Source organism: Silene latifolia, chromosome 8 (genome assembly GCF_048544455.1).
Source record: "Silene latifolia isolate original U9 population chromosome 8, ASM4854445v1, whole genome shotgun sequence".
Taxonomy (NCBI): domain Eukaryota; kingdom Viridiplantae; phylum Streptophyta; class Magnoliopsida; order Caryophyllales; family Caryophyllaceae; genus Silene; species Silene latifolia.
In genome coordinates this window covers 63,652,473-63,677,261 of record NC_133533.1, presented here as the reverse complement: position 1 = coordinate 63,677,261, position 24,789 = coordinate 63,652,473, and the positions used below count along the sequence as shown (strand labels likewise).

At 39.6% G+C, this 24,789-nt stretch overlaps 1 protein-coding gene across 1 annotated transcript; it reads right to left on the bottom strand.

Annotated features, from left to right (window-relative positions):
- Window positions 1-17,096: 17,096 nt before the first annotated feature.
- Window positions 17,097-22,286, bottom strand: LOC141596903 (polyadenylate-binding protein 2-like). The gene is made up of 9 exons (XM_074417178.1): window positions 21,658-22,286; window positions 20,848-20,966; window positions 19,910-20,566; window positions 19,741-19,818; window positions 19,410-19,499; window positions 19,105-19,239; window positions 18,611-18,787; window positions 18,071-18,262; window positions 17,097-17,550 (listed from the first exon to the last, which is right to left on the bottom strand). The coding sequence occupies exons 1-9, from the start codon at window positions 21,938-21,940 to the stop codon at window positions 17,311-17,313; spliced, it is 1,971 nt and encodes a 656-aa protein (XP_074273279.1). The 5' UTR covers window positions 21,941-22,286; the 3' UTR covers window positions 17,097-17,310.
- Window positions 22,287-24,789: the final 2,503 nt, after the last annotated feature.

Sequence of the window (24,789 nt, the reverse complement as noted above, 5' to 3'; positions counted from 1 at the left end):
TTTCTCGGCCGTGTAGGAGCTGAAATAATAAAAAAAAATTGTTGTTTATTTTCAGCCGAGACCAATTTTAATTGGTTTTTGTTTTTTTTTATTTTGGCCAATTAGTTATTGTGAATCGGTTCACAATTTAAAGATACCGAGTTATTTTAAAGCGGTTTAAAATTTAGACGGATAGAATTCATATTACAAGTTTAATATGGATTAAGTATGAAATTAATGTGATTAAATTGCGGAATTGTCCCTTAATTTAATTTAAATAGGTGGTTTGGATAAATTAATCAACATAATTAATGTATTGTGTTATGTATGTTTAATTTATTTTAGTTGATGCTTTTAATTTTGTTGAATGAATCGAATGAATGAATTTTATTTACGTATTTATTTTTGCAATCGGTTGTAATTTGTAATACTTAGTGTGGCCTTAGTCAAATTATGTTTTCGTAATGAAGGAAACATGATTTCTTATGTAATTATGAGATCTCGAATCTCCTTTATTTTAGTTTTGGGTTTTGAAATTAGAATGTAATTAATAGGTCAATTATGTAATTTTATTTATTGTAATTTCAAAGAAGACTAAAGATGGAGATTGAAGCTCACTCCCGCTACATGGATCAAGATGGAACATCAAGACAAGCTTCTCGGGTCCAAGGATGGATTCCAAACTTGTATTTATTGTTCATTTTGATAGGATAGGCCACACTAGGACTTTTACTGTTTTTACGTTTTTTCATTCTTATTGCTTTTCATTCACATGTTAGTCTATGCATCATATTCCGCCTAAAACCAAACCACCTACTACTAAAATGCATGAAAATTGACTCATATAGGTTGTATGTTAGTTTTCATGGACATGCAGATGTCACCGTCTTTAAGCCATCACCTTAGTTTAATCATTCTCGCATGCTAGTTTTTAGTTCACTTTAAAATTAATTAAAATAAAGTTGATGGGATCTTCCTCTAAAACGGAAATTGAGATTAGTCTTTATAAAGGCAAACATCTATGAATCCCTTCTTCGTCGGTAGGCCTAATATGACCCCTTCTACGTTGGGTAAGTAGTTGTGTTGACTTAATTTACCTCAACATCATAGTCCGAAGAGTTTCTCGTGATTATGATGGACTATAGATAGAATTTACAGAAATTTATCGACCAAGAATTCTAACGGCAGAATTAGCTAAAAGGTTAGCTTATCAATTTACAGAGAATTGAGTCTTGGGGTCATTTATATAATTTTTGAGGGAGGTCAATTGTATAAATGTTTTTGAGTCTTCGCGTTATGACATTAGTTCATTAGACTTAAAATTAAAACGATGCACATGCTTATTATTTTATTCTTCTTTCGCAGTGTAGAACACGTTTATTATCAATAATACTGTTACAACAAATGGCTGGAAATAACGCAATCCCAATGCCTAGTGCCACACTAGATCGTTCATCCTGGCTAAAAGTGTTCATGGACCAAATGAATCAATCCACGCGACTGAAGAATGATGGGTCCAACTTTGCGGACTGGGAGGCGGTACTACGGAATGCTGCCATTGCTGACGGTAAGCTCAGGTATTTAACTGAGCCAATACCGGTCAACCCAGGCCCAAATGCAGGAGTCAACGAGTCACTCGCTTATAGTGAATTCGTTATGGAAGCGGGTGCGATAAAGAACGTACTCATCTTTGCAATGGAAACCAATTTGCAGAGACGCTTCATTGCCCAAAGTGCGAACAAGATTTTCACTACGCTCACTAACGAGTTCTCAAAAGCACCGAGAATCGTTACATATGAGCATACCTGTCGCTTCTTTGATGCGAAACTCCAGAAGGGCCAACCAGTTAGCCCACACATTCTTCACATGATTGAGAATGTCGAGAAGCTGGAGACACTTAATTGTAGAATCAGTGAGAGCATTGTCATTGACCGAATGCTTCATTCTCTTCATGATGGTTTTGCCCTTTTCAGGGCGAACTACTACATGAATGACTTGAAAAAGAGTCCTCATGAACTACACTCCCTTCTCGTACAGACCGAGAAGGATATGAAATTGAGTGGGATCATGAAGCAGGATGTTCTCATGATTCACAACAAGAGTAAAGGTAAGGGCAAGGCTCATGGCGACCTAGCTGTAGGTAAGCCAAAGTTCAAGAAGCCAGGAAACGGTAAGAGTGCGCCTGGTGAGACTAGTGGCTCACAGGGCAAGACAAAGAGCAAGGGCGGTGACATAGAGTGCCACCATTGTCACAAGACTGGACATTGGAGGAGGAACTGTCCCGTCTACCGTGAGGACATCAAGGCAGGCCGCGTCGTTCTGTTGGTATGTCATCTTATATTCACATGATTGAGATTAACCATGCAAGTTTCGGAACTTGAGTACTAGATACTGGTTGTGGTTCTCATCTGTGTAATCATTTGCAGGGCCTAAAGAACATCATACCTCTCGAAAAAGGTGATGTGGACCTGCGAGTCGGGAATGGAGCACGAGTTGCTGCTGCCTCGAAGGGAACATATGTAATCCAACTCCCTAGTGGTTTTGAGTTATCTTTAAATAATTGTTGCTATGTACCCAGTTTATCTAAGAATATTATTTCTGTTTCCGTACTTGCTAAAGACGGTTTTACATTTTCAATAAAGGATAATAGTTGTATTTTCTCTTTTAATGAAATGATTTATGGCAAAGCAGTTTCCATGAATGGAATTTACATCTTAGATCAAACCACGGAAGTATTACACATGAATAATAAGAAATTAAAGGTTGGTGATAAAGATCAAACCTATCTATGGCATTATCGAATGGGACACATAAATGAGAAACGCGTAAAGAAACTCGTCGATAATGGGACTATTCCCGCATTCGGATTTTCTACATATGGCACGTATGAATCATGTCTCATTGGCAAGATGACTCGAATTTCCTTCAAAGGTGTTGGAATGCGCGCTAGTAACCTATTAGGACTCATACATACGGACGTATGTGGACCTATGTCAATTACCGCTAGAGATGGCTATAGATATTTTATCACTTTCACGGACGATTTGAGTAGATACGGATATGTCTACTTAATGAAGCATAAAAGTGAGTCATTTGAGAAATTCAAGGAATACCAGAATAGGGTACAGAACTAACTGGGTAGAAAGATTAAAGCACTTCGTTCAGATCGGGGTGGCGAATATCTTTCAAATGAGTTTGATCAACACCTGAAAGACTGTGGAATCGTTTTGCAGTTAACTCCACCTGGAACACCTCAATTGAATGGTGTGTCCGAACGGAGAAATCGAACCTTACTTGATATGGTTCTATCCATGATGAGTCACACCGTAGTGCCTGATTCATTATGGGGTTATGCTCTTTTGTCAGTTGCTCTTATACTTAACCAAAGTCCGTCTAAAGCTGTCGACAAGACTCCATATGAAATGTGGAAGAGAACAGTACCCAACTTGTCATTTATTCGGGTTTGGGGCTGCGAGGCTTATGTCAAGTGGAGACACGAGGATAAGCTCGGCCAGCGATCGGTCAAGACATACTTTATAGGTTATCCAAAAGGAACATTTGGTCATTACTTCTATTCGCCTACCGAACATCGAGTTTTTGTTGCGGCCAGTGCGACGTTCTTAGAGAAAGAATTTCTCGAGAACAAGTCGAGTAATAGAACCTTCGAGCTGTCGGAGATTCCAGAACCAACAACCGAGGAACGGATGGAGGAAGTTGTACCTCCAACTGATGATACGGTTAATAGTCCTGAGGAACCTAAGAGGTCGGGTAGAGACTCTCATCCTCCGAACAGATACATTGGTATGGTCGAGGAGAATGACGTTTTACTTCTAGAAAGTAATGAACCCGCAACCTATAAAGGTGCTATGGCCTGTTCCGACTCAAAGCTATGGCTTGAAGCCATGCAATCCGAGATGGATTCCATGTATGAGAATAACGTATGGGATCTAGTTGATTTACCTAAAAAGGTAAAACCTCTACAGTGCAAATGGCTTTACAAAATAAAGCGTTAAGCAGAGACGCGCAACCGGATATCTATAAGGCACGACTTGTGGCAAAAGGTTTCACTCAAGTGCAAGGACTGCATTATGATGAAATTTTTGCACCTGTAGTCATGCTACGTTCCATTCGGATAATCTTAGCGATTGCCGCATTTCATGATTATGAGATTTGGCAAATGGATGTGAAAACCGCCTTCTTAAACGGTTATTTGGAGGAAGAGTTGTACATGGTGCAGCCCGAAGGTTTCATAGATCTTGAGCATCCTAAGAAAGTATGCAAGCTTAAGCGTTCCATTTATGGACTTAAGCAAGCTTCTCGGAGTTGGAATCATCGTTTCGACCAAGTGATAAAAGAGTATGGTTTCACTCGATCGGTCGAAGAACCATGCTTGTATATCAAGTCGAGTGGGAGCAAGATTGTATTCTTGATATTGTATGTCGATGACATACTCTTGATTGGGAATGACATACCTCTCCTGTCTTCGGTTAAAGAATGGTTGAAGAACCATTTCCAGATGAAAGATTTGGGTAAGGCACAGCGCATTTTGGGAATCCGTATCTACCAGATAGATCACGACGGACGTTATCACTTAGTCAGGAGTCTTATTTGGATAAGGTTCTTGAGAGGTTCAGCATGACCAACTCCAAGAAGGGGAACCTTCCTATGACGACGGGATGCGATTGAGCAAGTCTCGATCACCCACGACGCCGGAAGGGATAGAGCGCATGAGTCGTGTTCCTTATGCATCTGCAATAGGATCGATCATGTATGCCATGATATGCACACGTCCAGACGTGGCATATGCATTGAGTATGACGAGTCGGTACCAAAAGACTCCAGGTGAAACACACTGGATAGCAGTCAAAAATATCCTCAAGTACCTACAGAGGACTAAGGATTGGGTATTGACTTATGGAGGCGATACTAAGCTATGCGCAACCGGTTACGCAGATGCTAGCTTCCAAACGGATCGAGATAATTCAAAATCTCAGTCCCGGTTCGTCTTCACTCTTAATGGTGCTTTGCGGTCAGTGGAAGAGTTCCAAACATAGTGTTGTAGCAGATTCTACTACTGAATCCGAGTACTATGCCGCTTCGAGGCAAAAGAAAGGAAACGATATGGATGCGTCAATTCTTACAAGGGCTTTCGGTAGTTCCTAATTCGAATGACCCGATCACCATCTATTGTGACAATAGAGGTGCCATCTTCCAGGCTAAGGAGCCAAAGTCTAGCAACAAATCTAGACATGTACTTCGGAAAGCTCACCTGATCCGTGATTACGTGGAGCAAGAAGAGATAGTGATTGACAAGATTGTGACGGATGATAACATCGCGGATCCTCTCACCAAACCGTTGAATTATGATAAGCATGTAGGGCATGTTAATTCCATGGGAATTAAACATGTTCCTGAGTTGTAGTACTTGATTATGGATTTGATACATTATCTTTTTCATATACTATTTATAACTTCATCATTTTATATATATAATATTTTGTTTTTCATGTGGATTGTATTGACAACATTAAACGCCACAAAGTGAACTGAATTACATTATATTTGTTTTGGTCTGTAATCGCCAATGTGAGCTGATAACTCCGGCTATTATATTGTGCAGTCGATTGATGGTGGGTTCAACGAGCCATAAGTCAAACGGTTGACTGATCGATCACAGATGCGAGATTATGACGATACCTCGTAGGACAACTATTTGTGACAACGTAATGGAGTCCTAAATGTTTAATAACATTCGGTGCCAGGTCGTGGATAGGACATCCATTGTGTTCCTAGAGTCGATTCTTTTGACTATCGACTGTCTCTTGAGATTAAGGCAGTTTTTGGGTGACTTTGGTTTCTTTCTCACGGTCTCCGTAATCGGAGGCTAAGTAGATTTTTTCTCGGGTCATTTCATACTCGTGTGCTTACATCTCGGGATTCGAGTTGAGGAAAATATCCAACCCTTATCGGGTATAGTTATTTCTCGGGGCCACTCGAGGAGTTGTAATTGAAATGCATGGCCATGCTCGAATGTTGATTCGTTTATCGGTTAAGTTACTCTCTAGTCGGGAAACCACTCTTGATATTGATCGCTTGTAAAATACGACCTTTGTGAATTCGGATTTGCAAATTGTTTTACATTGAGTGGGAGAAATTTTATAGGATATGAGAATCGGTTATCGCACATACACTTGTGAGGACAAGTGGGAGTTTGTTGGAGCTTGTGTCCTCCACAAATTAGTGTGATAACATTTGTAAATCTCTTACAGGTTCACAAGGGTATACTTCGTATATTTAATCAGTTGATTAACGTTTACATAATAACAGTTGGCTTGCTAGAAAGTTTGACGTTATTATCATACAGATGGCGGTGATCAACTGGTCCCTAAAGGTCACACCTATAGGATGTGTTTGAGAAATGTGGTTATAGAAATATAATCACATTGATGCCCAAAATGACTAAAAAGTTAGTCGATGTGTTGATGAGATAATTATTTAATGAAAATTAAATAATATTAGTTGAGACGAATTAACTGTCAATTCGTAAATTAAATATAATAAGTTATATTTAATTAAATATATATATAATGTTAGCTTGGACGAATTAATCTGTTAATTCGTAATTAAATATAATTAGTTGTATTTAATATCAATAAGATGAATGTGTCATAGGGGTAATAGTGAGGGTACACATACCAAGAGATCATGGGTTCGATCCTCACTAGATGACAATTCAACACATATTATATATTTTTGGAAAGACCAAAAATAAGGAGCTGATAGTCCTTATTTCGGTCTGATGGCAGAAAATTAGGAAAGTATTATTCTTTCCTAATTAACTCGATAATTCGGTCAGTATAAAAAGAAAGGGAGAGAATTATTTCTACCCTAATTCTTTTTCTTGACCTAGCCTCCTCTCTCATCAGAAAAACACAAAAACAACTAAATTTTACAGAAAATTTTAGATCGATTTCTAGCATAATCAAAGGGCATATCTCAGATCGTCTTGGGTGCAACTAATAGGCGAATATCAATTTTGATATTGTTCTTAGGCCAATTTTGCTAGGACCGAAGGTTAATTCTAAATCCTTATACTTTGTTTATGTATTTTGTTTATGACCTTTAATCATCATTGTTAAATTCGTTATAATCCTTCTAATTTAAGGGAAGTATACAGATTATTTCCCACAGTCCACCATGTAAAGTCTAGTCCTCATTGCAATTGAGCAAGCATGATAAGCAGGAACATTAACTGGGGGTTCGATCAATCGAAGACGCTCCATAAGCCAGACCTACCAAAACACAGGTATTAAAAAAAAAAAAAAAAACAACAAAAATCGAAAAAAAAAAACAACCTAAAAAAAGGAAATAAAAAAAAAGCTTCGTTCTGTTACCTGCAATATGATGGGACTTCCCAAATAAGGAAGGTCGCGGTTGGCTTTCCTGTTATCTAACCCAAACAGGATCTCTCCTAAACACAGGCAAGCTGGGCTCCTGCTCAGCTCCATTTGCTCAATTAAGCTCAAGTAGCGAGGGTCACCTCTCAAATCCTCATCAACATGCCCTTGAAGGACATATACATGCAGTAGGCAAAATCCGAATGCCCTTCGCCTCGCAACATAGGAAATGGTAGGATCTGCCCTGATTATGAATCGATCGATGAAGTCCAACATTCGCACTCTTTTAGAGGTCACAAGACGGTCAACCTCAGCTCTTGTCAACCCAAGCAAATCTCTGAACTTATTCTTATACCCTTGAGAAGTAGAGGGTATAGCAGGCAAATGCTCCGGGTCCCAACCACTGATCGCAGCAATTTCTTCGGGAAATGGGCAAATATCGCCTCCAGGAAAGGCAAATACGTGATAATTCGGGTCCCAATAATCTAGACAAGCATCTAGGAACGGTTTGACTACCTTGACCAGCTTTAAACTCAAGATCGATCCAAAATTATAGGCGCCCATATCGTGTTTCTCCACATTAGAGAACTCATTTGTCCACTCTTTCAGACGGATTTCAATAGTATTCATGATGTATGCTTAATTAGGGAGCTTTTATGTAATAAGACGAGAGAAAGACGGAAGAATTATGTGAATAAAACCTCCCTCGACGTCTATATTTATACTAAAAGTTGTTTCCTAAAATCACGGATGACACACACGGGAACAAAGCGCAAAGCGGCTGCTCTTGTGCTTCTTCAAAGGGACGCAGCTCTTGCGGCGCCTCTTTCTAAGCCTTCTTTCTGTGATTTTCCACGTTGGATCTTTCCTAATTTCTCCAAGAATAATTTCCTATTCATACGGGTTATTATTTTGGTAAATCGGTCAAATTACCATGTTGCGCGTTTCCTAAATTCCACGAGCACGCATTTCGCGACAATATCGGCATTTTCGTCATTTCAGAACACTTATACATTTCTTTTTAATTTTCTTTTTTTGGGGAATCATTTCACCAATTTAGATATTCATTTTCAAACTTATACATTTCTTTTTAATTTTCTTTTTTTGGGGAATCATTTCACCAATTTAGATATTCATTTTCAAACTTATACATTTCTTTTTTATTTTCTTTTTTGGGGAATTATTTCACCAATTTAGATATTCATTTTCAAACTTACACATTTCTTTTTTAATTTTCTTTTTTGAGGAATTATTTCACTCCCATTCCATTTCACATTTCAAACTTATACGTTTCTATTTTTTTCTTTTTTTAGGGGGTAACCCTCCCTACCGTCCGGTCATTTTCAGTAAATTTTTTGCATTTTCTAGTCTTTGTCTTGCGCTAATTTAGACCATATGTACAAATATGTGTTTTATGTGCAATTTCTTTCGGCAGCATGACGGCATAAACCGTCGTCTACCAAACATGTTCAAAGCTAACCTGCAGGTACAAACAAAGCAACCCAACAGCAAAGGCACTCAGGCCATCATATATACAACCTATATGTACACCAAACTGGGGGCTCGAGCCCGAAACAAAATGTATAAAGTGCAAAATGAAGATTCCAAAATGTACAAAAGTCTGTGAAGTACGGCCAACAGCAAAAACGACAAAGAGCAACAGACTACAGTTGGTCGCCGTCCAACTCGGTAACTCTCGCCTCGAGAGCAGCGATCTCGCGTCGCGGACCTCTAGCTCCCTCAGCAGGCGAGTTGTCTCTCCCGGGACTGGGCAAGCTCTCGCTCCAAGTCACGCTCCTCTGCAAAATGCAAGAATTGGCTCATGTCAATCATTTCAAACATAAGGAAAGTTAGAAAATCCAAAAATGAAGTAAACGGAAGGTTCATACCTGACGTCCTCGACCACCAGCAAGTGCCTCGATGGCAGTAGCCCGTAGCCGGTTGGCTACCCTCCACAAAGCCACAAACCGGGATGGCGCAACCTACATTTCAAGGATCCTCAATAATTTGATAAGTTTAAACAAGTGTATTCTTATACAAAAGCTGATTAAATTGGGGATCATACCCTCCGAATCAGATGCTGCCACTCGTCTAGACCAGCATCTCTCACCGCCGCGTCAAAATCGCGAAGCTCGGAGATCGTCGTCATCCCCGTCGCATCAGTGTACTCGAGGGTCTCGGGCTACGCTGGGGGCTCGATGCCCGCCACCTCAACCTCCTGCAAAATTCAAATGGTTTTCATTAATTGATGATCACTCATCATGTCTTCATGTCAATCGAAAAAGAATAAAGCACTTACCACGACTGGCCAGTACGCCAACCTCCCGTAGAGGAACGCCGAGTAGTCCTCAGCAGGAAGAAGGAGGGCGTCGCCACCGACGCCAGCTAAGTCAGCCTCCCTCTCAGCATCGGAAGGCTCCCTGAACATCGTCCGAGGAGGATCGATGGGAACCGTCAAGACATCTTGGGAGTACTGACGAGCCAAACGCTCGCCCAAGTACCACACATGACTCATCGACGTCCTCAAAAGCAATCGGCTCGTGCTCCTAGGTCGAAGGACCTCAGCCACAAAAGAAGGAGCGTCAGTGTAGTCCGCCCTAGGCCTGGGCACCCACTATGAAAAGCAAACAAGAGGTCATTCATATGATCGGTTCCGAAAGTGACCAAAGAAAAGTGGCTCGAAGATACTCACGCCGTCCAGCTGCAGAGCGTTCACGTCCCGTCGACAGGCATCGTGGAAAGAACCCTGGCTCTTCGTGCGACACATCACCCAATCCCTCGCGACGGGATAAGCTCTCTCCCCTGGCTCCGTCCTCTTGGACGCGAGACTCGGAAAGTAGGAGTACACCCACGCCTGTAAAACAAGATAGTCAATAACGATCTTTCGTGATTTAATAAAGAAATGATCTTTCATGAAAAGAAATGGAGGTTCATACCTCCAGCAACAGTTCAGGGCCAACAGTAGCAGGAGAAGTCCCCTTCTCTATCAACTCCGGACGAACCATGGCCCTCATATAGCGAATGAGGACCGCAAAGCCAGCACTGACCCAGTCCCAACAGCCTAGGCCCTCAGGTCAGAAAGAAAGGGAAGAAACTTCGTCGACAGCCTCTCTCCCTTGTCTCCGAGGTAAATCGAAGACAAGAGCCACAAACGAGCTCTCTGCTCTTCAGTGCAAGGAGGAGGAGCCGTCTCCCTCCCATCGATCACCACCATCGCCGGTCTCTTCCCAGCAAAGTAATCCCGAACATAGGAACTAGGCACCAACCCAACCCGGGAACCGCAGCAGCCTTCGGCATCAAATTCCAGCCGATCAAGCTCCTAGCCTCAGCCGAGTCTACCCTCATGGCTGTCTCCGGCCACACCACTGCCTCAGTCCCGCACGGCAAGCCATAAATCATGTCGTAGTCCTCCAACGTGACCCCAACCTCACTGAAAGGCATGTGAAAGGTAGAGGTCGTGTCCCAAAACCGATCCAGGAAGGCTCGAACCAGGCTAAGGTTAGCCCGAATCTTCCTCCTCACGATGTCTCTCCAAGCCTGTACCAAGGCACCAAACGCTCCTCGCTCGATGGTGGCCCGCTCCTCTGCTGACAGTCTCTCGTAGGCCCCCATCATCGTCGTATAACCCGAGAACGATCTAATCTTCCCGACCTCCTATTTTGATTCCAAGAAAGAGCTATCTTTAGCTCGAATGAAAGGGAAAAGGAATAGCAAATAGAAACGAAAGAAGATGAATGAAAGAGTGATGAGTTCAAGTTACCAAGCTCTTCACCGTCCTGTAGGACAGGTGACCCTCTGCAGCCCAGATGAGGTGTCTGTTGTCCCAGCTCTCAGCCCACTCTGACGCTCCCCTCAGCTGGTGACCACCTCGTCTGACGTTGGCCCGCCTCGGGGCCTCCTCCTCCTCAACAACCTCCTCCTCGACGACCTCGTCCTCAGCAGGTGCCACTACAGCAGTGAAGGCCTGCTCTAACGCCTCCTCAAGCGTACGAGAAGGGTCAATAGTTGTGTCCACGTCCATGGGACCTCTCCCTGACGTAGAAGCCTCATCACCTACAAAATTAAAGCAAATTTAGGCCGCGTCAAGTAACGACAAGCCTTAATTAGGGGATTTTCGAGTTTTCAAAACTCCGAAATCGCTCTTTTCTCACCATCTTTGGCCAATTATCCTACAAACCCGTCCGCTCATGTGGTAATTTGGGTCAAGTCAAGACTAAGTTGAAGCCTAGTCATGGGTTCGAGTCGAAATTTCGACAGTATTTCGTTATAACGGCGATTATGCCCTAGAAAAGTGTCCTGAAAAAGCTGTCACAAATCAAAATTCTGAAATGTTAGGAAGTTTACCCATCATATGAGGATTCCAAATACCAAATTTCATCGCAAATGGGCAATCCTAAGGCTATTTTCGAAGCAATATACGGTTTAGCTTTGAGACCGTCTCAATTTCACTCAAATGCTCAAAGCTCCACGAAAATTCGAAATAAATACATGGTTATGATCCTTATACTACCAATTATCCATTTGCAAGGTCAATTTTACAAGGCAAAATCATTTGGGGGAAAAGCCCCAAATTTTCGACTTTTTAGGGTTGAAAAACCCTGATTTGTCGACCCAATTTGATCAAATACGGAAGATTAATGCAAAATTAATACACATACCTCGATTAGTCATGGCAAATGCGAGTTTTCGATCAAATTTTGGCGAGAAATGGTTGGAATTTGAGAGAGTAATTGAGATTTTATGTTTCGAAATTATAAAATGAATCCCGTGTTTCATCGAGTTTTTACTCAGGAAAACCGCGGTCAGGAAAAGACGCAACAGGTGTTGCGCCTCTTCCAAGAGACGCAGCTCTTGCTGCGCCTCTTTCTCAGTTTCCTTCCAAATGAATTTTTGAAGATTCGTTATAAGTTCGTTATTTGTGGGCCCATCTTTAGTGCGCCTCTTCCTTGATACCACACATCGTATATTTGGACCATTTGACATTTGTTCTTCGCCCAGACCCGCATTTCCAAGCCAACTGCAAACTATCGTAATATATATTTTTTTACCAAGACTTTGCTTGCCACAATGAGCGGATATTTTCTGACAGGTGTTTCGACACACCTTTATTCTGTTCCCCCAGCGAGAGTACACGGACAGCCAACCGTCCCTCTCGAGACATGGAGATCAGTTCCCGATTATGTTCCCCAGCGAGAGTACACGGACAGCCAATCATCCCTCTCGAGACATGGAGATCAATTCCCGATTATGTTCCCCGACGAGAGTATACGGACAGACATTTGTCCCTCTCAACACGTGAAGATCAACATCGACCCCAAGCTCTTCCGAAGTTTGTTTGAAAGCCGACCTAAGCAGATTTCTCTTAGCAGTTCCAGCCTACGTCCTGGCCTCTTCCAATATCGCGTTTTATTTCCCTTTGGAATTTCAAGGAATTTCAGGTATGGTCTCTTCTTATGGCTGGCGAGCCTCCTTACGTAGTCTAATGGACTTTAAACGACCCTCCCCGATAGTCGACAGACTCTAAAACGTTCCCGACGACAGGTCCTTGGTTCAGACCCCTTGAACCGCCTCGCATCGCCATAGTCGTCAGGTTGTAATCTTCGATTGACCTGATGGCTATACTTTGACTTTCGCCTTGTCCAAGCCTCAGTCAAAGTGGGGGCTCTGTAGATACCTCATTTCTGCACCTCCCGCAAACCACCCGGTGATGATTGGGCCGCATGTTTGGTACACGGAACGATTTGTGACAGTTCGTAAGTTTATCGTCAAGTGATCGCTCAAACACTTGTGTCTACCTCATAGTCATCATCTACGCGCCGATACGGTCGTTTTGGCAGTAATTAGAGTACATTTGGAGTCCGGGTCAAAAACCGTCTTCATTTTCTAATAACCGTTTAAAATGCCGAGTCAGAATGTTCTGGAATGTTCCGGATATTTCTATTCCATATTTTCCAATCTTTTAATCTTTGGTAAAATATATCCCGAAATTATCATATAAAATATTAAGGAAATAAGATTAATCTGCTATTCCATAATAGAAACACGGAAATCTTTCTTCCGCAGGAGGAAACCACTAAGGAAAAGACGCAGCAGGTGCTGCGCCTCTTCCAAGAGACGCAGTGCTTGCTGCGCCTCTTCCTCAGTCCTTTTCTGCGTATTTTTCGTATCTTTTCGAGATTCACTTCCAAATTGTCTCCGAAAACCTTAATTTCCGTCGTGTGATTAGTATAAATAGAGACTTTCGGTCTCACATATTTCTCACACGAGTGTCCGCCCTTCTCTTCTCCCTTTGTATTCTAGACCACGTTCTTACTTTTTGGCGTCTACGTGCTTGAACTTTCGACCACGTAAGCTCGGATCCTTCTGAGTATCAGCCTCGTTTTGCATGACCGACCAAATTGACCAACTCCGCAATCAATCAACTTAATCAATCTGTTTAATTCCTCTAAGAGGGCACTTTCGTCGTACATTCGAGTCGAGCATCACTAAACGTTAACTTAGTTCATCTCGTTTCGTCAAACATGTAAGCCTGAGGGTGTATAATCCTTATTTTATTATTGTTATTTATTTTTGTAATCACAATTGTAAGATTTACGTCGAAAATATGCTTAAAACCGATTTGTAAAACCTTATTTCAAACCCTTTTTACATATTATCAGGAGACAAACGTCGAGAAAGGACGCAACAACTGCTGCGCCTCTTCGAAGGGACGCGGCACCTGCTGCGCCTCTTCCTGAGGCTGCCGCAGTTCCTGCTTCCTTTCTTCTTCCTTCGTCTTTTGTTCGTCTTATTGTTCTTATTTTGTTTTCTTTGTTAGTTCATTGTTCATTAACATAATAATTTCTAATATGATAATTCTAACATGTAGATCATTAATAATTTATCATCTTTTAAATTCCCGACTTAAATCCCTTATAATTCATATTTGCGGGTTTTTTTCATTAAAATCAATTCGGGTTTTAGAGATTCGATTCATCCATATTGAGTCTCTGGAATTCATCTTTGATACATTTGCATCTGTTGTTTATCGTCACCATCATTAATTCGTCTTTAACCTAATTAATTTGTTTCGTGTTATTAATTCTCATAATTAATGTTATTAATCTTGTAAATAATTTGTCCTAGTTAGTTTTTATCCATGTTTTATTGTTTTTTATGACCTCAATCACATGTAAATAATTTGTTAATAACTTCTATCCGAGTCAATTATTCATAATCAAGCATTAAATTTACCTACGAATATTAACGAGATGCAATTCCGGCTTCACAGCCAGAACTCAACCCAGGAACAGACGCAGCGTCTGCTGCGCCTCTTCCAAAGGACGCAGCTCTGCTGCGCCTGTTCCCGGTTGAGTTCTGTCTCTGAACTCCCGTTTCTGCCTTGACCTAGTTTATTAGTTACGTATTTAATTTACTATTAATCGTATTATCACTTAATTTCTGTTTGTTTATTTATTTATTCTTTCTTTTCTAAAATTAACCGTTTTAAATGTATTTTCGACGTAAACCAATTAATCCAATGTAATTATTGTAATTTTCTTTATTGTATTTTTATTGTATTTATTTTATTGTATTGCTTGTATGCTCTCACACGTAATCAATCTAAATTCCTACTTCGACTCAATTGCATGTTAAATCACGTGATAACCGACTTAGTATTAATTCTCACATGCTAGGATTAATCTAATGAATATTGCATTGCATGCATATAATCGACAATATATCGAGTATAGACAATTTCCCTAATCATTAATAGAGGCCGCTATCGAGGCGGGCGGGATTAGGTGTTCGATCAAAAGTGCTTCCTAATACGTACCCTCACCCCTTACTCCAGATCTCTGTGAACATCCGTGTTCATTGGCATCCACGAGAGTCATTCTTGACATAGAATGCTAAGGGTAACAAGTCCTTGGTGTTCATGTCACTACTTTGTGTCTTGACATGACACGAGGTATTCGAACGGTTTCCAATTTTCCACAATAAATTGGTGGCGACTCCACAAATGCACAAGAAAAGCTTGCTCGCTTTTCGCCCCCGTGGGCCCGCGTCCACACAAATGTCACCTTACCTTTCAACTTCTCTTTACCCTTCTCGACCACCTGCTTCCCTTTTCTTTTGTTGTTAGCAATTCATGCATGAATAGTGTAATTAATTTATTTAATCAACAAAAAATAAAAATACTTCAACACAATACATTTCATTTATTAAATCTATTCATGCATGCATGGTTAGTATGCAACATCCAGCAATAAACCAACAATTAACTAACCAAAGTGACCGGTTTTTCAAACATTTAATTTGAATAATTTTTACTATTGATTACCAAGCAAAAATTAACACAATAAAATCAACATGGTCAACAATACCTTCCATATTATTCTTCGGGGGTGTCTTCTTAGCCATTTGTCTTTTTTCCCATCTTTTTCAGGAAGTTAAATTAAATGTTACCACACTTTTTTTGAAGTATTGAAGAATGCAGATGTGGACGGAAGGTAAGAGATGAAGATGTTGACGGAAGATGATGACGGAAGGTAAGAGATGAAAATGAAAATGTTATTTATGACATTTTCTAGAGAGAGGGTGAGGTAGAGTGTGATGAGAGTTTATGAGAGAGTGATGAGAGGTTGCGTATGACCTGATGACAGTCTTCTTATATGTCACTGTAGGAAGGCTGACTTCAGCCGCAATATTGGGAGTTCCCCAATTATTTTTAAATTTTTTTTTTGCTTTTGTCAAATCAACTATGAATATAATAATACCAACATGTCCAGTAGCTAATATGGTATTGATTTGACCCGTCTTCACCTTGTGACGGACGTGTCCGTCACAAGGGAGACTAATTGTAAAGATAAATGACTTGTGACGGACATGTCCGTCACAAGAGAGACTAATTGTAAAGATAAATGAATTGCTTACTTAAAAGTCCTTAACTCGATTCTTGTACCAATGAATGATGCTATCTAATTAGTCTCATAGATAGAACGATCCATATTGAATTGAGCTGAACTTGACCGATGTAGCTACTTATTTCAACTTGACCAAGGTAGCATAACTAGAAAGCTTACGTTCCAGACATTGAACAGGTAACAATTGCTAAATTGCCAGTTAGGTCCTGTTCTTTTAGCCTTAAAGTCACTTAACTTAAGTTAACTTCAGATCATATAAGTTAAGTTGAGTTCAGTTCAGATCCTATAAGTTTTATTCAGTTTAAATCCTATAAGTTCAGTTCAAATCCTATACATCACTTAATTTAAGTTCAGTTCAGATCCTATAAGTTCAGTTCAGATCTTATAAGTTCAGTCGATTCAGATCTTATAAGTTCAGTTCAGATGCTATAAGTTCAATTCAGCAGTTTCGGTGATCCTCTACATGCGAACTTGCTATAAAACATATCAGTTTAGCTGTTTGACAAGGAATGATCAACGTCGTAGATAGAGTCATGCTCAAAAACAAATAATCGACCAAGACAACAAACAAAATCCAAGACAACCACCAACTGAAACGAGTAAACAAATTCAATTGACTGATCTAATAATACTCTTGCAGTCTTGCCGGTTGATCCAAGTTTCTCTCCAGATTCTACCTTGCATTCGTATGTTTCAAACTATTTTACGGCAAACCATATGGTAGCAAATAGTTGCCAATCCAGAAGCAGATAAATCCAGCGTAAAAATGACTTAATATAGGAAATAGCGTGCAGGTAAATAAATCTCACAAAACTTAACAGACAAATCCACCGTAAAAATGTCTTAATAGGAAATAGCGTGCACGGAAATAAATCTCACAAAACTAAGAAGCACCACAAGCAATAAGTGCTGAACAAAAAAGAAAACAAAAACTCCGGGCAAATAAGAACCCAAAAACGTCATAGAGCAGATACATAGTCTAAAGCTGGTCTTAACACAACCAAACTCGAGATGACACTGAATGCATTTTAAGAAACTAAGGTGTCGTTGAGTGACAAAGAAGCAAGCTGATCGGCGGGATTAGAACCTTGTTGAGCAACAGTCCGGAGTACTTCCATTGCTTCGGAAACTTTAGCCTTCAAAGCATCTGGGGACTCGAGCAAGTGCAAAACTTCTGGCTGGTCCATCTCAAGAAGCATACCGGTCACCTTTGCTGCATTCTCATGCTCTATAGCGTCCACTAGTGGGTACAAGCTTTCTCCCAGCATCTACGGATTTAATGCAACAAAATTCTAGTTACTCAAATGCCCACTGGGAAAGTATATCAAAAGAGGCACAGTGAGCAGGAGTGCAAGACAGAGTAGAGATTGGTTATAGTTTATTCATTTCAGAGATAATATTAGCTCGACAGACTAGCCATGCTTGGGTCATAAGCTTATTACTCGCTGCGCTAGCAAAAATTGTGCCAAAAAAGGGGCCAAAACTGAAGTTGGAGTGCAAAAGATAAAAATGATAACTTCTGTTCTGTCGCAACCCACTAGGATCCTGTTAACCCTAGTTTTTTTTATTGTCACAACTTGAGCCTAGTGACAAAGGAGTAAGCTGATGCAACAAATAAAGTTGGGTCAGAAGTCAGAAGTCAGAACTCACAACTCACTAGGCTCCTACAAATTTGGTAATTTGGCCAAGAAAAATGTCATAAAAGCTAGCAGGTATTCTTGCAAAATAATTTAGCAAGTTGTTTTCTGAGAAAATCCGAGTAAAAAGATGTTGAATAATGGAACTCACCGTTCGCTGCTGTTCAGGAGATGAGTTTGCCAAGGCACTTGCTAAAGCAGTAATTGGGACAGGCTGCGCCATTCCAGCATCACGTAAAGGCATGCCACCCATGTCATATGCCGGAAGCATAGCTCCAGGAATTGGGACCTCGGACATGTTACGTCCCGGTGGGTATCGGTAAACACGTCCTCTTGGAAGCATCTAAATCAATGCACAAAACAACACACATTATAGAGATTGAAGCAACAATTAAGGAAATGATGGCAAGCAATAGTCTTTCATATTACATGAAAACGTAATACTAGGAAATTTCAAGTAATGTAAATGTCAGCGTAGTGGATTTTGCTTGTTTCAAAGAGATTATTTGCTCCCACTTCGAAAAAACAGAATCAACATACTTTATGGCCGATTTAGACAGTTCTGCCCCTACTCTTTTGAGGTGGTTTGAACTTTGAACAACCTGGCTTTTTCTCTACTCAGTCATCCATAAGTATGAGATAGGTTAGTCCTATAGTAAGTGAAAAGAAATGAAACTGTAGAGTGGCCAACCTGTTGCTGCATCATAGGCACAGGTTGTTGATTCTGCTGAACGGGACCAGAACCACGCCTTCCAGCCGGTCGCTGACCCTGTTGTCCCTGCTGCATGTATGGAACAAAGAAGTTGGGCATTGGCGCTGCTCCTGGCCTCACTCCAGGTACAAGTTGCTGTTGATATCCAAACCCAGCCTGCAATAGTACGTTAGTACAGGATACATATTTTACAAATGAACCCGACTTCACACTAAAGAGTAACCAAGTTTTGGTACAGAATTCAGAGGTCAAGTATTTGTTAGTAGTAGTTGAATATCTCAGCAACATGACAGAACTCAAAGAGAAAACAAGAATGATTAAGAAAGTCCTCAAATCCTTAGTAACACACACATTTACCCAATAAGGAAACAAAAGGACAATTAAGTAATACTCCATAATAAATATTAAGATCCAGCATTTGACACAGAAATTGAAATTGATGAGGAAAGTAGCTACAATAAAGCTCTTCTTACTTGTGGAGGCATCATAGGTGGTGCCTGGCCATAGAAGATCTGCTGTCCAAGCCCTGGGGCACCTGGAGGATACATTGGCATGCGGGGAGGAACAGAAGGTGTCATGGCAATTGGCCTCATTTGTGAAAACTGAGCCTGCCACAAAGTATCATTCATCAAAATTTGAGTCCCAATACACATCAGCGGAATCATACCACACAAAAAAAAAAGGCGGCGATAGACACAGCAATAAGATTGAGATTTACTGAGGTTCACACTGGGAAAATGGTCAGCTAAAATAAAGCAGAGAAAATCTGAGGGTTTACCTGCAACCGAGCCCTTCTATCTTCTTTACGTTGAGCAAGTGCAACATATAGAGGTTTGCTGACAATAATTTTGCCATTCATCTCCGCAAGCTGAGATTAGAGAGAAACGACGTATAAGGGAAATAAACATCTAACAATACACTTGTAAAAACATCATTAAAATCAGTCATAATAAATAAAGGGTAAAAGGTTTTTCTACAATGTACCCCCGGGTTTTTGAGGATTCTACGATATCATATGTTTCTTAAAAATCAAGGGTACATGTCAGAATTTGGAAAAACACAAGGCTACACCATAGAAAATCCCGTAAATTAAAAGGTTATGTACTCACAGCTCGAGAAGCTTCCTCGGGTGTCGAAAATGCCACAAATCCAGAGCCCTTGCTGATACCACTGGGATCACGCATAACCTGAAGATTGGGTGAATAGATTGAAACCAACTTCAGAATAGGGAGTAAAAATTGAGAAAGAACAATAGAAGTGCCAATGATATCTAACAACCTTGCATGATGTAATTTTTCCATGCTCTGCAAACAGCTCTTTCAGCTTTTCATCATCAATGGTGTCATCTAAGTTCTTGATGTATAAATTTGCACCCTGATACTTATCAGCAGCTTCCTTCATAGTCTGCTCAAACTTTCCCTTCAATTCTTGTTCCCTTTCAGTCTTTTTCTGAGCCTTACCAACATACCATTCTTTCTCATCAAATTTGCTGCCATTTAAAGCATCAACAGCATTAGCAGCATCTTCTGGGTTGTCAAAGTTAACAAACCCAAAGCACCTTGATTTTCCATCAGCATCCCTCATAACCACAGCACTTGTTATTGGTCCATATTCACCAAAAATTTTCTTCAGGTCATCATCAGTAGTTGATTCAGAGAGATTCTTGACATAAACATTCTGGAATTTTGTCCTGCTTGAAGCAGTGTCTCTTTCCTGCTTACGAACAAAGTGTCCAACAAACACCTGCTTGTCATTGATGAGCATACCATTCAACTTCTCAATGGCTTTTTGAGCTCCTTCCTCAGTATCAAACTGAACAAACCCATAACCCTTGGACTGGCCGTTGACATCAGTAGCAATCTTGCATGACAGAATGTTTCCAAATGAGGAGAAAGTATCATGTAAAGCTTTGTGGTCAATTGCCTTGTCCAAATTCTGTAAATGCACAAAAGATATAGTTAAGAAACTATGATACAGAAAGAAAATTTCCCAATGTACCAATGAATTAAATTGTAAAAGAAAATTCTATGAAATTTTACTTTTGTACCACATAAAACAGGCTGGATGCACGACGAATTCATTACAGCGAACAAAGACCTCTAATTCTAACGTGTAGATCGGCTACTAGTATCAGGAAAATAACTGACCTCCAAAAAACAAACACAGATTTATCTAGGTATAACCTAAACAAAAAAACACAAAGAGGAAAAGATAACCTTGATGAAAATATTTCCAGTCCCACTTCTCCGGATGCTTGGGTCCCTGTGCGAATACATGATCCTGATAGACTTTCCATTCAGGGGAGTAAAGTTCAACACATCCAAAGCCCTTGCAGCTGAAATGTATAATTTCCAAAATGAGACAAAATCTAAGCAGGGTATACAGTATACATTGTACAGCAAATTTGGCAAGCAACCACTAACATTAGCACAGGCTTTTCTAACATACAGTATTCAACTAATACTAAAGTCAAACTCCATACTAAAATACATTGATAACATATACCGCGTATTCAATTTAAGCACCTTACATTGCACATAAACGTAAGCTCCCTGACCATGAACAAGAACAGACTACGTCCACGTTGTACTCAAAGCTTCATATTACTTTCTACACAAATCATTAATTCACCCAACCTTGAAATCGGGTTTCCTTACCTCAATGCAACTGCATTGTTTGTATACATGCAACTGCATTGTTTGTATACACACAGCTAATAAACACTACAGTTATCTAAACAACAAAACAAACTAATGAGAAACTGCAATAAAAGATACAACATTTAGCCCCAATATAATCACTTTCTAATCAAAACCCCGAATTCATGTAATTGATAACTTCAATCGTTCTACAAAATATCTTAGAATGCAAATAACAATGTAAAACCATCCTATACCCACAACAAACAAGTCCAAAACAATCGCTCATATAAGTAAAATAGCAAATCTAAGCAGAAACATAGACTGTATAATTACTTTCTAAATAAGGAAATATATTGTATAAACTTAAGGAACTGAAATAATTACCATCCTGGGGGTTACTATAATTGACATAACCATAACCAAGAGAACGGCGAGTAGTCAAATCCCTACAAACCCTAACAGAAACAACTTGCCCAATCTGATTAAACAGATCATACAGCTGGGAATCATTCACATTGAAATCCAAATCACCGACATAAAGTGACGTCGTAACGAGGGCAGCCGTAGCCGCAGCAGCACCAGCACCCGGGTTAGAACCCGGAACACCACCATTCACCACACCAGCCACACCACCTTGACCCGGAACATGAACCTGAGCTTGAGCCATTTTTTTCCTCTCTCTTCTATTCAAACAAAAATCACTGCAAATTTAACAACAACAACAACAAAAAACCCTAATTTGAAGAGAAAAAAGAGTCGATTTTTTTTTGGGGATTTTTTAGGGTTTAAGGATATAGAAGAAGAGAGATTGGATTTGTTTTTGGTAAGGGATAAATCGTCGCGAAATCAAAAAATTTCCGACGATGATGATATGAATATTGAAGAAGTAAAAACAAAGAGAAAATTTTGATGAAATTTTTTTGGGGTCAGAGCAGAATGTGCTGCACCGCAACCGGCGAAAGCGTAACTGTTGGGTTTATATAGGATGTCGTGACTTGAGTTCTGTAAACCCTAATTTGGTTATTGTTGAGCTTTTTTGGATCGTTGGATTTTATGTTCAAGTGCTTTTTGGATGGTTCGGATTGGTTGGGATAGTTTTAACCATTATGGAGTCAAATTTTTGGTCCTAAATAGTAAAAGGGTTACTTACTCCATATGTGAATGTGAATGTGAATGTGAATGTGAATGTGAATGTGAATGTATGCAAGGGAATGTGATGCGATGTGACATTTGACGGATTATATGATATTGGGGGTGTTTGAAATGGATAGGAATGGATTTGGGTAAATTTAATGTTTGGTTGGCTTGTATTGGAATGGAGTTAGATACCTAATGGATTAACTTCATTATAACCCCTAGAATCTCATACCTAAGTTTTCACCCAAGTTTTCAACTCCATTCCCCCATAGTGTAAAAAATAAACATACCAAACAAGTTTAGAGTGGTATGGGGATCTCAATCCATGCCTCTATGGTATGAGATTCTAATTCATTCTATTCTACCTTCTTGAACCAAACGACCCCTAAGTTTATTAAAAGTGGTTTATCAAAATTTGACTGATCGGGGTTCGATTTCTAACTCTTATGAATAAAATAATTAAATTTGGAAGGGGTTAACCTATTAAATTGTCTTCAGTACTCGAAAGAGATTGCCCAACTGTCGGTAGGAGATGCTCTTGGTCAAAACAAAACAAAACAAAAAAAAATGGATCCTGACCCAACCCATATTCTGACCCGTGACCATATATGATCCTACCCGGCCAAGACCCGACCTATTTGACAAGTTTATTTGTAAGTAGTTTACTAGTTTTTAAACTCGTGGTCTGCATATATGTATTGTTCTTTTATCTAATGCATATTATTTTGCAATTTTAATTTTGAATGACGTTAAGAAAGTTCAAAAGAATTATGAACTGAATCATGGTTGGTTGTCGTTACTGCTAAGTTATCGATGCCTTGTTAAACATTATAAATATAACAACTTGGGTTTTCAAATAAATAAAAAATTAATTAAATAAATAAGTTGATTTAAAACACCGAGTCATTCCGAAGGCTACTAAAACCAACTCCAACCTTAATTTATAACCTTTTTAGGCAAGGAGTTGGAAAGATATACTGTTAATAAATGAAAGTGAAAAATACTCATTTTACTATGCAAAGCAATTACACCCTTTTACCTCTGAATTTTTTCCTTCACTTTTTCGGTCATTTCTCCACAATTTCCTCGCTTTCACAAACAAATACCTATGTGGTAAACTAACCTTCTCACTCCTTTCCTTACCATCCCCATTTTCCACATTACTCACACCGCTAACAACCTCGCACGCCACATAACACCACCGTCACCAAACACCACTTAAAACAACCATCACAAGACCGGCCTCAACCACCTTCCAATATTGACTATTGATCACACCATCCAATACCAATTTAAAAGGTTGCACTAAGTTCGATTTGAAGGTATAGTTTTGGGGAAGTAGGTTGTTGAATGGCGGTATTTTTAGGGATTTGTGTCAATGTGAGATCTTATGTATTAATTTTTTGTGTGCTTTTAATGTATTGGACAACGCCACTATAGATTGAATGTGATCCGCCTCTTCTATTATCCCTCGTTGATGTTTAGTAGTTGATATTTGCCTTTACTAATGATCTTGGAATTCTCATTAATATTCTCCGTTGGATATTTATGTGAGATTGTTTGTTGATTTGATATTGCAGTAGCGTCGCACAAATTAGAATGGATGGCATCAGATATTGAAATGTGACACCTTAATTTCCCAGTAATATTTTGGCCTGTGTATTTTAACAAGGTTGCGTATTACTACTTCTAACTTGACTTTCTTGATTATCACAAAATGCTCAACCATGTTTTTCTTAGGGTATTTAATTGCGGTTCTTTGCTAATTTGATATATTGATACTTTGAAAATCCCTCTTTAGTAGTACACCTATATTAGCCGATGCTTTGCCTTTTTCGGCTATCGTCCATTAATTATTTGATTATGTCTACTTTAAGATCGTTCTTATGGGTTTAGGATTTTCAAAGAGTTAAAGCTTTTGGTTTTCAAATTGTTCGTCATCTTTATTCACCCAAAAAAAAAACAGTAATACTATTTACCAACCGCCATTTTAGGCTCTTTATATAGTTATCGTTAGGTCATGTGAACATGCAGATGTTAATATACCTTTTAGATTTCGTGATGTTGTTGGTGCCTTGATTGACCAATATTGCGTGATATTTTCGTGAGGTTTGTTGACAATATTGTGGAATTTAACATGTTCCACGGGTTATTCATGTTGTTTTTCCGATCTTACCTATTGTGGTGCTTGCGTGTCTTCTTAAGGGTTATAAAGGTGATGCGACCTTTTGTTTTTAGAATATTTTGTGTTTAGTGTCACTATTGAGATTTAAATTCATGCTCATGTTCATTCGTAAGTTGTATTGTGCTACATTAAATCATATCTAGAATTTGAAGAACCTGGTCACCACCATCGCTCTCCTACAAAGGTCGAATCTT